General features: G+C 51.0%; 1 protein-coding gene and 1 non-coding gene across 3 annotated transcripts in view; one reads left to right on the top strand and one right to left on the bottom strand.

The window, feature by feature from the left end:
• Positions 1–13,961, top strand: part of MYO10 (myosin X) — a 244,990-nt gene that overhangs the window by 134,500 nt on the left and 96,529 nt on the right. Inside the window, exons 6-8 of one of the 2 annotated variants that reach the window (XM_056108957.1) lie at positions 56–194; positions 1,008–1,092; positions 2,861–2,964. In XM_056108957.1, the coding sequence (XP_055964932.1) occupies positions 56–194; positions 1,008–1,092; positions 2,861–2,964 (328 nt within the window). Of the gene's footprint in view, positions 1–55; positions 195–883; positions 892–1,007; positions 1,093–2,860; positions 2,965–13,961 lie in introns of those variants that run through there. The other variant, XM_056108958.1, reaches the window with a different exon arrangement.
• Positions 5,765–5,883, bottom strand: LOC130018178 (5S ribosomal RNA). Its single transcript, XR_008791487.1, has one exon. It is a non-coding gene; the product is annotated as a 5S ribosomal RNA (ribosomal RNA).

The following is a 13,961-nucleotide window of genomic DNA, read 5'->3' as shown; positions in this document are numbered from 1 at the left end:
GAGGCGTGGGGCTCGGGACTCATCGGCACACCCCCCTGCCCTGCCTTTCTTCCAGCCCCATCATGGAAGCGTTCGGCAACGCCAAGACCGTGTACAACAACAACTCCAGCCGCTTCGGGAAGTTCGTGCAGCTGAACATCTGCGAGAAGGGAAATATTCAGGGCGGGAAGGTGGTCGATTGTATCCTGCTTCCTGTCTTGCCCCCCAGGACTGCGCGCCCCCCCCCCCCAGGGCCTATATCTCTCAGCTTCTACTGGCCACTGACTCTGAGGTGGCCAGGCTGAACCTCGCACTTATTCCCAGAGCTCAGAATGTTCCCTTACGGGGCTGGAGCAATAGCACAGTGGGTAGGGTGTTTGCCTTGCACGCGGTCGACCCGGGTTCAATTCCCAGCATCCCATATGGTCCCCCGAGCACCGCCAGGAGTAATTCCCGAGTGCAGAGCCATGAGTAACCCCTGAGCATCGCTGGGTGTGACCCCAATCCCCCTTTCCCCCCCAAAAAAAACCAGCATATTCATGGCAAGCTAGCTGTGTGCCAAGTTGGTTGCCTCACCAAAATCTGGAGTCCCAGATCAGTTCGGTCACCTGGTCCCCTCTCTGGCGAGCGCCATGTCTCAGGTATGCAGGCAGGTTTGGGGGCGTTGGGGTTTCCTTCCTGCAGTGCTGTGGCCAGTGCAGCCCCATAACCGCCCGGGAGCACCCCGTCAGGTCGTCATGGTTCATGGGAAGACTCAACGCTTTCTCTGCTTCTCGTGGGGCTCCGGGAGTCCTGGTATCAGGGGTTCCGGGAACTTCGGTTCTCTGGATCCAGGTAGGGTGGAAAATGCCAAGCTCATCGTTCTGTTCCTTGACTGGCCCTTGCTTTTCACATGAAGATTTATTAGAAAAAGTAAGTGCCCAGGATCTCGTGGCCTTTCCCTCCACACCCCCATTTGGGGAAGCGATCGGGCCTGTTGGTTGGGCAGAGGAAGCCGCTCCAAAGAAACATCTTGTTTCTCTTGGCAGAACCGAGTCGTCAGGCAAAATCCGGGGGAGAGGAATTATCACATATTCTATGCGCTGCTGGCAGGGCTGGGACCCCAGGAGAAAGGTGAGTGGACAGATGGAAGCACAGCCTGTCAAGATGCACTTTCCCCTGAAAACCACTGGGAAACGGGAGGCGTCTGCTTGGCTTTTAGTGATATTTCACTGGTTGAAACAAAAGGTCTAGGTAGGTTTAGAACAGAACAGCATGGTGGGAGGAGGTGGCGGGGAATCGGCCACAGAAGAATCTTGATGGTTGCCTTGCATGTGGCTGACCTGGGTTTGACACCCCCCCCACCCCCGCCCCATGTGAGATCCTGAGCTCCACCAGGATTGATCCCTGAGTGTGGAACAGAGTGAGTGCCAAACACTGCTGGGTGTGAACACTGATCCACCCCCTGCCACAACACCCCAGAAGAAAGAAAGAAGAAAAAAGTTTTTCTTTTCACCCTTTCTACACCTATGAACTGGTACCTGTGCTACACACCAGGGGTGTGTGTGTGTGTGTGTGTGTGTGTGAGAGAGAGAGAGAGAGAGAGAGAGAGAGAGAGAGAGAGAGAGAGAGAGAATGAATCAGTGATCTTTACCCTTTTTACACCTGTGGACTGGTACCTGTCGTGCACACCAGGCCATGGACCAGCACTGACAGCCACGGCAGTAGCTGAGTGGGCTGTAGATCACTGATGCCTGTGTGATGAATGTGTTGCATCTAGTTACACAACTTGGTGGCAGGGCCTTGGCAGGCTCCCACGTGCTGTCCAGTCCCCTAGAGACCTTCCTGGACATCTCATCACGAGGGTCAGAGGCTGTGGGGCTGCTCAGGCCTTGGGGTGCAGGGGGGCCACGTGATGCCTGGATCACATCATGAGGGGCTTGTGCCTTCCCCCCGTAATCGCCCTCTCTGGCCCCTGGTTCAATGTGAAAGTACAGCCCCACAAGCTAATCTCTAACCATTGGATTTTTAAGAGGAAGCAATGTGACCAGGTTCCTCTCATTCTTGTTTTAGTAACATTTCTACTCTCCCATTTCGGTCAATAAAGTGATGCCAATTTTGCTGGGTAGCAGGTTAAAAACAAAAAAACAAACATAATATCCAAGGCCAGGGAAAATGGGCCAGGAGGACTGGTCAATGGTGGGGCAGTGGTGTGGGGGATGGAGGGTGGTTGAGATAGAGGGGGGCCGTTATGAAAATACTACTTGGAAATGGTCACTCTGGACGAGAGCTGAGTGTTGAAAGCAGGTAAAGTGATATACATGATAACCTTTCAGCATCTGTATCACAAACTATAATGCCTAAAAGAGAGGGGGGGGAGAGAAAGAAAGGAGAGGGGTCTACCATAGAGACAGGCCCGGGTAGGGGTGGCTTGAAGAGGTGGGAGGGAGACTTGGGGAAACTGGTGCTGGGAAATTACACTTGTGGAGGGATGGGTGTCGAAACACTGTATGACTAAAACGCAATCTTGAACAATTTTGTAATGCTCTATCTCACAGTGATTCAATAAATTTCAACAAACAAAAACAGGGGATGTTGGGACCATGGAATTATTTGGGTGGTTTATTTCTTTAAAATCACAAAATGAGGGCCCAGAGCGATGGTGCAGTAGGGAGGGGCTTGCTTTGCACAAAGTCAACCCAAGTCCGATCCCCAGCACCCTAACTGGCTCCCTGAGCACCGCCAGGAGTGATTCCTGAGTGCAGAGCCAGAAATCACCCCTGAGCTTCGCCAGGTGTGCCCCAAGAGCAATCACAACAGAACCACAAAGTGAAAACTCATAGCTTCTGTCTAGCCTCAGCCGTGGAGATCTGACGTGATCTTCTGCTCTCTCTTCCTGCAGAAGAATTTTATTTATCTGTACCAGAGAATTACCACTACTTGAACCAGTCCGGTTATATGGAAGACAAGACAATCAGCGACCAGGAGTCCTTCCGGGAAGTGATCGTGAGTCACCTTCTGGCCTTGCTCCGTTGTGTGTAGGGACCCCTGTCCCACTGTCCCACCCCCCTGCTGGCACCTCACCGTCCCCCTGAGCTCTGCAGGAGCCAGCCCTGAGCCCAGGAATCTCGGGAGCACTGCAAAGTGGGACCCCAAAATTAACAAATTCTTTTTTTTTTATAGTGTAAAAAATATTTTATTTTCTTTTTATTTATTTGTTTATTGAATCGCTGTGGGAAAAGTTACAAAGCTTTCAGGTTTAGGTCTCGGTCATGCAAATATCAATCACATTTCCCTTTACCAAAACTTATTTTTCACCACGAAGAACCCCAATAAACCCCTACCCCCCTTTAACAAATTCTTATTTAACAAAGACAGGTCCTTGCATCTGTACCATTGTGTGATGGGAGAGATTGGGTTTGCAGGAAGGGTTTCTTTCCTTCGAAGATGAAGGAATGATTCCGTCATCCAAAATATATGGAGGTGGTGGAAGTGGGGGGCGAGGGGTTGGAACCTCATATTTCTCAAGCACATCCCTGGACCTGCTAACAGGACAGGCACATCCAGCTCTTGACTTCACAAGTGGGGAATTCTGCATGGATTATATGAACTGAAAGCAAGTCTGTGACGCTGAGGACATATCTCAGCTGGCCAGCACGTCTTGGCACGCTCTAGGTTGGATCCCGGCCCCTCAGACATCAATCTGCCTTGGATGCTAAGAGTCTCGCCTGGTTTCCACAGGCTGGTTCTGGACTTCCAAATGCTGGGGCAGCCGCTTATGCTGGGGTCTAGCAGAGCCAGGTCTAAGGGTGTGCTGCCTTCCCCCCCACTGACCTCTTGGGGCAGCATCGTCTGGCTCCGAGCTGGTCTCTGAGCTCAGTCAGCTCTTGGACTTGAGCGTCACCTAGTGCTGGCGAGCTTTTCCTTTTAAGTTTAAAATAACAGGTTTCAGCATTTAAAACTTGGCCTGACGATGAAAGGGGAGATCCTCCAGAAAGGAGGAACGATTTAAACATGAAATTAGCATAATGGCTGGGCACTCCTGAGTGTTCTGTTTATAGATTTTTCAATATTGACTTTGCAATTATTTCTTAGGGTTCCCCGTCGTACAGGTCAGTGAGAACTTAAGCTGATGTTTATTGAAATCAGGCCACCTGTGCTCTGCTATTAATCTTCTGGGAGTTGTAGCCAGAAAAAAAAAAGTGGCATGTTTTCAGAAGAGAAAAAAAATGGTCTTTTCTATTAAAAAAAAAAAATACATCAGCAGGTAAGGTGCTTGCCTTGCAGATGGCCAATGTGGATTTTCTCCTGATCACTCTAGGAGTGATCCCTGCTTACAGGACCAGGACTAAGCCCCGAGCATAGCCATGTATGACCCACCCTAGAAGAAAAGGGTAATAATAACCACGTAACGTTCTCTCTCCCCCAGCCTTACGAGAATCAGAACTGGGAAACAGCCTAAATATTTTAGGTTAAATACATGGTTTTGAGCAAAACACATGCTGAAGTTCAAGTAATAATGTGGGAAAGGCTCATTTCAAAATAAGGCAAGGAAAAGCACCTGATGGTTTTTTATTTAAAAAATAAGTAGGGGGCTGGAGTGAGAGCACAGTGGGTAAGGCATTTGCCTTGCACGCGACCAACCCGGATTCGATTCCCAGCATCCCCTATGGTCCCCCGAGCACAGCCAGGAGGAATTCCTGAGTGCGTGAGCCAGGAGTAACCCCTGAGCCTTGCCAGGTGTGACCCAAAAAACAATAAATAAATAAATAAAACTTTTCAATTAAAATTTAAGGTAAAGGTAAAGGCCCTCCCGTTGATCGTCGATTTGCTCGAGCGGGCCCAGTAACGTCTCCATTGGAGACTTTGTTGTTACTGTGTCTGGCATATCGAATACGTCCTGGGGAGCTTGCCAGGCTCTGCCGTGTGGGCGAGATACTCTCGGCAGCTTGCCAGGCTCTCCGAGAGGGGCGGAGGAATCGAACTCGGGTTGGCCGTGTTGGCTGCGTGCAAGGCGAACGCCCTACCGCGGTGCTATAAGTAGGGATGGGGGGGTGCTGCAGAGATAGTACAACGTACAACTGGCAGGGCACTTGCCATGCATGCGGCCAACCCAGGCTCAATCCCCGGCATCCCATATGCTCCCCAGAGCCCCATCAAGAGTGAGCCGTGAGCCGAGGCAGGAATAAACCCTGAATAACACCAGGTGTGACCCCCAAACCGAAAAGCAAACAATAATAAGTAGGAGCTGGAGAGATCATACAATGGGTAAGATGCTTGCTTTGTATGTGTCTGGGCCTGGATTGGATTCCGGGCATCCCATGTGGTCCTCCCAGGACTTGCCACGTGTGATCCCTAAGCACACACAGAGCCAGGAGTCAGTCCTAGGCACTGCCAAGTGTGGCCCAAGAACCGTGTGTGTGTGTGTGTGTAGTTGGAGGCAGGACACAAATTCAAACCCCAAAACCACATGCCCCCCAAAACATAAGTGATAAGCTTTTAGGACTGGGAGGATGCAAAGACTCAGACTGCGTAGGTGGGTCTGAATGCAGTCAGGGCTGTCACTGTCCTCCCGTAGTTCATCGATTTGCTCGAGCGGGCCCAGTAACGTCTCCATTGTAAGACTTGTTGTTACTGTGTTTGGCATATCGACTATGTCACGGGGAGCTTGCCAGGCTCTGCCGTGCGGGCGAGATACTCTCGGTAGCTTGCTGGGCTCTCCAAGAGGGGCGGAGGAATCGAACTCGGGTCGGCGGTGTCAGCTGCGTGCAAGGCAAACGTCCTACCCGCTGTGCTATCGCTCCAGCCCCTACAGCACCCGGTATTCCTAGGCGGTCTCCCATCCAAGTACTAACCAGGCCCAACCCTGCTTAGCTTCCGAGATCAGAAGAGATTGGGCGCATTCAGGGTGGCATGGCCATAGACAGCCTAAAATACCCCTGGAATTGGACCCTGCCACCACATGGTCCTCAGATCATTTCCCTGGGAGTTGACCCTAAAAACCCCTGGGTGTGACCCCCCCCAAAAAAAAAAACCGTAAACATCCTATAAGCTCCTAGAGGCTGAGGATTTAGCTCAGCAGTGGGGCATAAGGCTCACGCGAGGACAGCCCTGAGTTCAGTCCCTACCACCACACGTAGAGAAAATATTCTCGATACCGGGGGTGTGGGGGCGACTAAAACCTCATGGGAAGGGGGGCGTTTCGCTCCGCCCTTCACGCCCTACCGAGGCCACCAGTTGCCCCCCGCGAGCGGCTCTCCAGCACGGCCACGACTCCAGAGCACAGAAACCAATTTCTTAACTATCTGACTTTCAGTAGAAATACTTCCAGGGTCAATAGGTAAAATAGCAGAAATCCAAAACCAACATTTAATTCTTGAACCCAGCTCTAGAAAGCAAATCACTTCACAATGCTTTTTCAGCATGTCTGATTTGGGGGGGGGGGGGTAAACTCTAAATAATAGTGGTGAATCTTTTATTGAAACAATGAATCTAATCAAAGCAGATAGAGTGTTAACTAGAATTCATCTGCCTCACAGGGACTGGGAGGGGTGGGGGGTGGGGTCTTTTTGGGGTTCTTCATGGTAAAAAATAAGTATTGGTAAAGGGAAATGTGTTTGATATTTGCATGACTGAGACCTAAACCTGAAAGCTTTGTAACCTTTCCCACAGTGATTCAATAAATAAATAAATTAATTAAAAAAATATTCTCGATAGATCATGCAAAATAGGACTTATATACACAGAAAACAAAAAAATAGTACAAGATCGATGAGGCTTGCTCTCATGAGCACTGTAGGGTTTTTTTGTGACTTCGTAACATCCTAACATGTTTATAATGAACATGTCAGCCTTAACGATTCCATGACTGTTATATCATTAGTCTTTATTTTTTTTTAATTTTCGTATACGTGACACCAAAGCAAGTATTTATTTTAATTTTTTTTATATATTTTTTATTTTATAAAATAGTTCACAGTATTTCATCACATTTAATATTCAAACACCAATCCCACCACCATCATACCTTTCCACTCCCATATTTGGAATGATTCCATCCCGATCCCCAATCCCTGCCCCAAAGTGGAACCAAAATAACATATTCTGTATTGTTTGTTATGAAAAACCGCTGAAAATGCTACAAAAATGTATCCTTGGAGGGAAGAGTCTGGAGATTGTTGTATTTCGCCCAGGGGCCATTAAGCCCTTCTAAAAGAGAGCACTAACATGTTGTTAGAGGTTGAGCCTTGTGTGCTTTTATCTACGATCGGTCGCCTCCTACTTTGAACTCCATCAAACGTGGTGCGGTTCCCTTGGAGTAGGCGTAGGGTGTGTGATATGAAGTGTCCAGGAATAGATTCGCTTGTGGGTCAGTCTCGGCCCGAGCGTGCGGGGAGTGGCCTTGAGTGTGGGAGCAGTTGAGCTCTGGAGGTTTTCAGCTGCCAGGGCTGGGTCCCTCGGGGTGGGGAGGGGTCTCACCTGCCCCGCTCCAGGGCACCCCGAGTGAAACAGCCTGACCCAGGGTCCCGTGGTCTGGTTATGGTGAGCATCATGCTATGCTCCCGTCCAGGAGAGAAGGACGTGCCATATTTTAATTTTTGGTTTGTTTATTTTGGGGGCCATACCCAGCAGTGCCCAGGGCTCACTCCTGGCTCTGCACTCAGCGCTCACTTCTGGCAGTACCCAAAGGGTTATGTGGGGTGCCAGGGATCGAGCCCAGGTCGGCCGCGTGCCAGGGAAGCGCCCTACCCACTGTCCTGTAATTCCTGCCCTGCCTTCGAGTTTCAAAATGGGCATTCCCCATGCGGAGCATTGCTGTACACAGCCCTGGCATCCCCGCGGTCCTGCCTCGCTGGCTTTGGCACCATGTTGTCGCAGTGGAGGGGAATAAGAACTCTTTGCACCCGGACCCCCCTGGGGCGGTGTTTTGCTCACTGGCTGGTGCCGGGGCGTGACGAGGGTCATCCTCCGTGTGAAGCGTGTGAGCTGGCACTGAGCCACCTCCCATCCTCACCTCCCGTCCTTACCTCAGCAAGACCTCTGCTGGGCGCCATGACCCAGTGACCACAGTGTCCCTTCATTCTGGGCCTTGGGAGATGGCACAGCAGCCCTGACCCAGGTTCCATTCGTCAGCATAGTCGGGTGTGTCCCTGGAGGCCCCAGTGCTGCCGGGCCGTCTAGGTACCACAGGATCCGAACAGCACCACAACTGCAGGCTCTGGTGTTGAGTTGGCTACCCAGTTGGCCAAAAACTGCCAGTCCCACAATTTGGACCTCCTGAGCACTGCTTGGGGAGCCTCACACGCAAATCCCTGGATTCTGCCGAGTCAATGAAAATACCTGGGGCAGATTCCACCGTGGTTTATCTATTTTATTTGTGTGTGTGTGTGTGTGTGTGTGTGTGTGTTCAGGTCACACCCAGCAATGCTCAGGGGCTACTCCTGGCTCTGCACTCAGAGTCACTCCCGGTGATTCTCAGGTGACCGCATGGGGTGCTGGATCCCTCCGACACCCCGTCGCACTTTCTATGCTGTCTCAAGGTGTCCATCCAAGCCCGGTGCTAGTCCTACGAATGAATACCTTTGATTTTTATTCTGGAGAGCCCCCAGCCCAGAGGCGGGGGACGGCAGGAAAGGCAGGTGCCACTCCATTACTGCTCTAAGATATTTTGAGCTTACAGAAGGCGATTCGGTGTTCTCGCTTGCAGTGGCATCAGTTCTGTGAATTTCACAGGAAAATGTCCCTGCTGGTGTTCATTTTCAGCCTCTCAGAACCCTTTTTCTGTGTTCTGACTTGTATGTTAGTCTCCACTGGTCAGCGGGGTGCTTTCCAGATTTTCTCTCATTTTCATTGTTTTCTGTATGTTTTAGCGGCATGGCTGGTAGTAACCTGCCTTCATTTAACTGCATCCCTGGGTGGTCTCTGTTTCCTACATCCCTGGCAGGCTCTGCATCCTGCATCCCTGAGAGGGCTCAATGTCCTGCATCCCTGGGAGGGTTCAGTGTTCTGCATCCCTGGGAGAGCTCAGTGTCCTGCATCCCTGGGAGGGTTCAGTGTCCTGCATCCCTGGGAGTCCTCAGTGTCCTGCATCCCTGGGCGGCCGTTGTGTCCTGCATCACTGCGCAGGTTCTGTGTCCTGCATCCCTGGGCGGGCTTCGTATCCAGAGACCGATATTCATGGCCACTTTGAATCCAGCCCTCCACGTTGCCCCATAAATTTGCTTCTGATTTATAAGTTTGGGTCAGGATGAAAAGCTGTTTCGAGTCAAACAGTAACAAGTGCTTACTTAATTTTATTGCCGAGTCTGGGACCTCCAGGAGCGAGAGCGGCTGATGCAATGTGCATGAGGTCATAGGGACGGCGATCCCTCCCCCTCACCTTCTTCCTCTTCCAATCCGGGCTGTTCCTAACATGCTCTGGGTCAGTTCTGGGCTCCCTCGACCCGACACCTCCCTCCCTTAGCCCTGGGGAAGCCCCAGGAGTGTCTAATGAGGGGAGCCCATGGGGAAACCTCAAACCGCACACTTTCGGGGAGACCCCAGCCACCTCGGAGACACTTCTTTCAGGGTCAGAAGAATCGGGAATAGTGCAGGTTCCATACGGCAAACCAGCCGCCTCTCACCAAACAGGACGTTACTTAATAAACGATCCAGTCGCGTATTCTGACCCATGTCACCTCCCCTTCTGCAGCAATCGATTTCATCTCGTGTTCACGTGTCTCTCAAGACGACCTCGCTTCTTGCGAGGACCCTCGGCACCATACTTGCCCGAGACCCCAAGTGCCAGCAGGTGCTTGGGGGCAGTGAATGCACCTGGTACTTGCTCCCTTCTCCTCTCTGACTTCCGTTGTAGTTCTGATTTTTTTTTTTTAATTTAGTTTAGCAAGGCCATTGCTGGAGTGAAGTCTCTAGGTTTTCAGGGGACGGTCTCGCACCTCTTGAAATTCTGAATGGCTTTGGCTGGGACTGGATGACACATTCCTCACCCCCACATGCACACACACACCAGACACACACACACACACACACACACACACACACACACAGAGGCACACTTTCATAAGTACCTAGTTTTACGTGCTAACAAAGACTCAGTTGACGATGGTTCGCACAACTTTTGCCAGCTTTATAACTCAGTTGCCCCTTCGCCCTCTGAGCCGCCCTAAGCAGTTCCCAGGGCTGCCTCTGTCTTGAGCTGGATTGCTGAGAAAATGGGATTATTGGAAGAAGCCTCCAGGTGGCTGCTCTTGCCCAAGGGGTCGAGAGCGCTCCTTGAAAGACTGTAAACAGGACCATAAATGCCAGTCAGGGGAGGTTCTGCTGAGCAGTTTTCTGGGTCCGGACACCCACGCAGGGGATAATTGGGGGCAGCTCTTGGCTTGCCCCACGCTAGGGTGCTGAGTGGAGTCACGCTTTACCCCACACTGCTTGCCATGAACTCACTTCCCCTCGGGGAGCCAGCAGGTGAAGAGGGCACCACGGCTCCGTGGCTGCAGGAGGCGCTTGTTCCCGTGGTACCTGTCTCCGCAGGTAACTCCAGTAGAGATATTCAAATCCACTGTACCACCGTACCACTATCATCCCGTTGTTCGTCGATTTACTCGAGCGGGCACCAGTAACATCTCGTTCGTCCCAGCCCTGAGATTTTAGCAGCCTCTCCTTTCTGGTCTTTGCCAACGCTGCCGTATTGGAGCCTCTTTCAGGGTCAGGAGAATGAAGCCCGTTATTGTTACTGTTTTTGGCATAGCGAATACGCGACAGGTAGCTTGCCAGGCTCTGCCGTGCGTTTGTATATATGTATTTTTTAGATATTATTTTTAGTAAAGTAAAGTAAAGGCCCTCCCGTTGATTGTCGATTTGCTCCAGCGGGCCCAGTAACGTCTCCATTGGAGACTTTGTTGTTACTGTGTTTGGCATATCGAATACGTCACTGGGAGCTTGCCAGGCTCTGCTGTGCGGGCGAGATACTCTCGGTAGCTTGCCGGGCTCTCCGAGAGGGCCGGAGGAATCGAACTCGGGTCGGCTACGTTGGCTGCGTGCAAGGCAAACGCCCTACCGCTGTGCTATCGCTCCAGCCCTATATTATTTTTATATACATATATATACATAAATATATACACTCTAACAACAGGAAAAAAAGTAGTGCAAAGCACTTCAGCCTGCTTAAAACCTAATAATACTTTAGACCTAGGTGATACAAAACAAATATTCAAATCCATCACCAAGAATATTTACACTGGGGCATTTGGGGGAGATTTTTTTTTTATTATTTGATAATCTAACGTGTCCTTCCACTGAAAATGGCATTTTTCTTTTTTCTTTTTTTTGTGGGGGGGCAGGGGTGGATGGTGTTGGAGCCACACCGGGGAGTGCTCAGGGATCACTCCAGGCAGTGCTCAGGGATCACACCAGGCAATGCCCAGGGATCACTTAGGCAGTGTTTAGCGATCACACCAGGAAGTGATCAGTGCTCAGGGATCACTCCAGGCAGTGCTCAGGGATCATGCCAGGTAGGGCACAGGGGTGCCAGAGATTAAACCCAAGTCGGCCTATGCAAAGCAAGCACCTTACCTGCTGTATTCTTTCTCTAGGTCTTAGGTAAAAGGTAAAGGTAAAGGCCCTCCCGTTGATCATCGATTTGCTCAAGCGGGCCCAGTAACGTCTCCATTGGAGACTTTGTTGTTACTGTGTCTGGCATATCGAATACTCTCGGTAGCTTGCCGGGCTCTCCGAGAGGGGCGGAGGAATCGAACTCGGGTCGGCCATGTGGGCTGCATGCAAGGCAAACGCCCTACTGCTGTGCTATCACTCCAGCCCACCGCTCTCTCGGTGGCTCTCCGCCGTGAGGATCGGGACCGTCGTTCCCCTGGGTGTGTGTGGGATGGTCGGGGCCTGTCTTGAGGACTTCTTCCCTGGCTTCCCGCCGCTCGAGCCGCCCGCCAGGGCCCTGTGCGCCGGCTCTTGCCCTAGGTCTGATAATATTTTAAATATTACTGCTTTTCAATCCTATCCAGAGTCCCAGTAGATGAATTCATAACAGGAGTTTCATGTCTGTGGTCATTCAAAATGAGCTTCAGCTTTTCTAAAATAGTGTCAGTTGTGTCTTGACTAGAGGAGAGTCACGTTGAACGTTAAGTACACAAATAAAGGGTCAGTTCCTGAAAAGAAAAAGGAGGTGTTAACTCTTGCCTGTTGTTGGTGGTGCTTTCGTGATTCTGCTCACCCACCCGGGGTGGAACCCGGAGCCTCAGGCGTGACCGTGGAGCTGATGATCCCTGCCCATGATTACCTGATTGATGACTCATTTGTTCCTTGCCACATCTTAAAATCCTTGAGGATAAGAAATTTTCCTTCTGTGTGGTCATTGTTGTCCTTTTGAGGGGGTCCCATGCTTGTGGCATTGTTTGAAGTATAAATTTCAGTGGGAGAGAGAGAGACAGAGACAGAGAGAGACAGAGACAAAGAAAGCACACCTGCCATAGAGATGTGGGTGTGAGAGGAAAACTGGGGACATTGGTGGTGGGAAACAGATACTGGTGGAGGGACGGGTGTTGGGACATTGTATGACTGAAACCCAATCATGGAAGCTTTCTAACTGTGTATCTCACAGTGATTCAATTCTTAAAAAAAAAAAAAGGGAAAAAAAAAGCTCAAGGCGGCCTATTTTTGCTCCTTGGGCTTGGCCCTCCTCTCCTTCCCTCCCCTGGGCTCTCATCCGTCTGTTTCCCTGTCCATTGTTTTTCTCCTTTGTTTCAACTTGATTGTTTTTTCCTTGTAAAGAAATTAAACTTTTCCCGTTTCAAATCACCGCGGTTTCCTTCTACAGTTTCTATTGCTTCAAAGAGGCCTGCGGCTTCCTCCATCCTGGGGGCCTTTGTCATGGTGTCATTCTGGCTGCGGGTTCTCGGGAAGGCTCTGCCCTCAGAATTGTCAGCCGCTCTGTCCCCAGTTTGGGGGGTTGGGAGTTTGGGGTTGGGGGTGTTTTATTTTTTTTTTTTTTGGTGGTGGTGGTTTTGTTTTTTTGGGGGGGAAGGGGGCAAGGGGATTGATGGAGCAAAGGTGTGAATCTTTATTCCTCACAGGGATCGAAATCACCCACAAGTGTGTTGGGGGGGCAGAGGGTAGGTAAGATAGAGAAAAGGGGCTGGGATGACAACGATAGCTGGAAATGATCACCCTGGACAAGAACTGTGTTAAAAGTAGGTAAGGGAGCGATAGCACAGCGGTAGGGCGTTCGCCTTGCACGCAGCCAACGTGGCCGACCCGAGTTCGATTCCTCCGCCCCTCTCAGAGAGCCCGGCAAGCTACCGAGAGTATCTCGCCTGCACGGCAGAGCCTGGCAAGCTCCCCGTGACGTATTCGAGATGCCAGACACAGTAACAACAAAGTCTCCAATGGAGACGTTACTGGGCCCGCTTGAGCAAATCGACGATCAACGGGAGGGCCTTTACCTTTACCTTAAGGGATGTTCCTGATAAGCTTACAGTATCTGTGATACAGACCACAGTGCCCAAAAGGAGGGGCGGGGGAAGCACCTGCCATAGAGGCAGGCAGGGCGTGGGGGATGGGGGGTGATGGGAGGGAACCTGGGGACACTGGTGCTGGGAAGTGACACTGGTGGAGGGATGGGTGTTGGGACACTGTATGGCTGAATCATGGGTAAGGGTCTATCTCACGGTGATTCAATAAAAAAAAATTCTTTTAAGTCATCACGGAACGCTACAGATCTTCGAGATGATTCTGGAGAGCCCTGGCGTCCATTACTGACAGATTGTTTGTGGGAACAGAGCTTCTCATGAATGTTTCCCCCCAGACAGTCTTGCATTAATGTCTGTGGAGCTTGGCCCAAGAGAGGGCAAAGGGATGAAGGCCCTTGTCCCACACAAGGCCAACGCTGAGTTTGGTTCTCAAGACCACAGACGGTCCCCTGAGCACCGCCAGGAGGGGCCATCCTGAGTTGGCCCTGGACACGCCAGCCCTGACCACACACCTCCCCCAACCCG

The sequence above is a fragment of the Sorex fumeus genome, unplaced genomic scaffold, assembly GCF_029834395.1.
Source record: "Sorex fumeus unplaced genomic scaffold, SorFum_2.1 ptg000240l, whole genome shotgun sequence".
In the NCBI taxonomy this organism is placed as follows: Eukaryota; Metazoa; Chordata; class Mammalia; order Eulipotyphla; family Soricidae; genus Sorex; species Sorex fumeus.
Note: the sequence above shows the minus strand (reverse complement) of the source record. Positions and strands in the feature narration are given on the sequence as shown.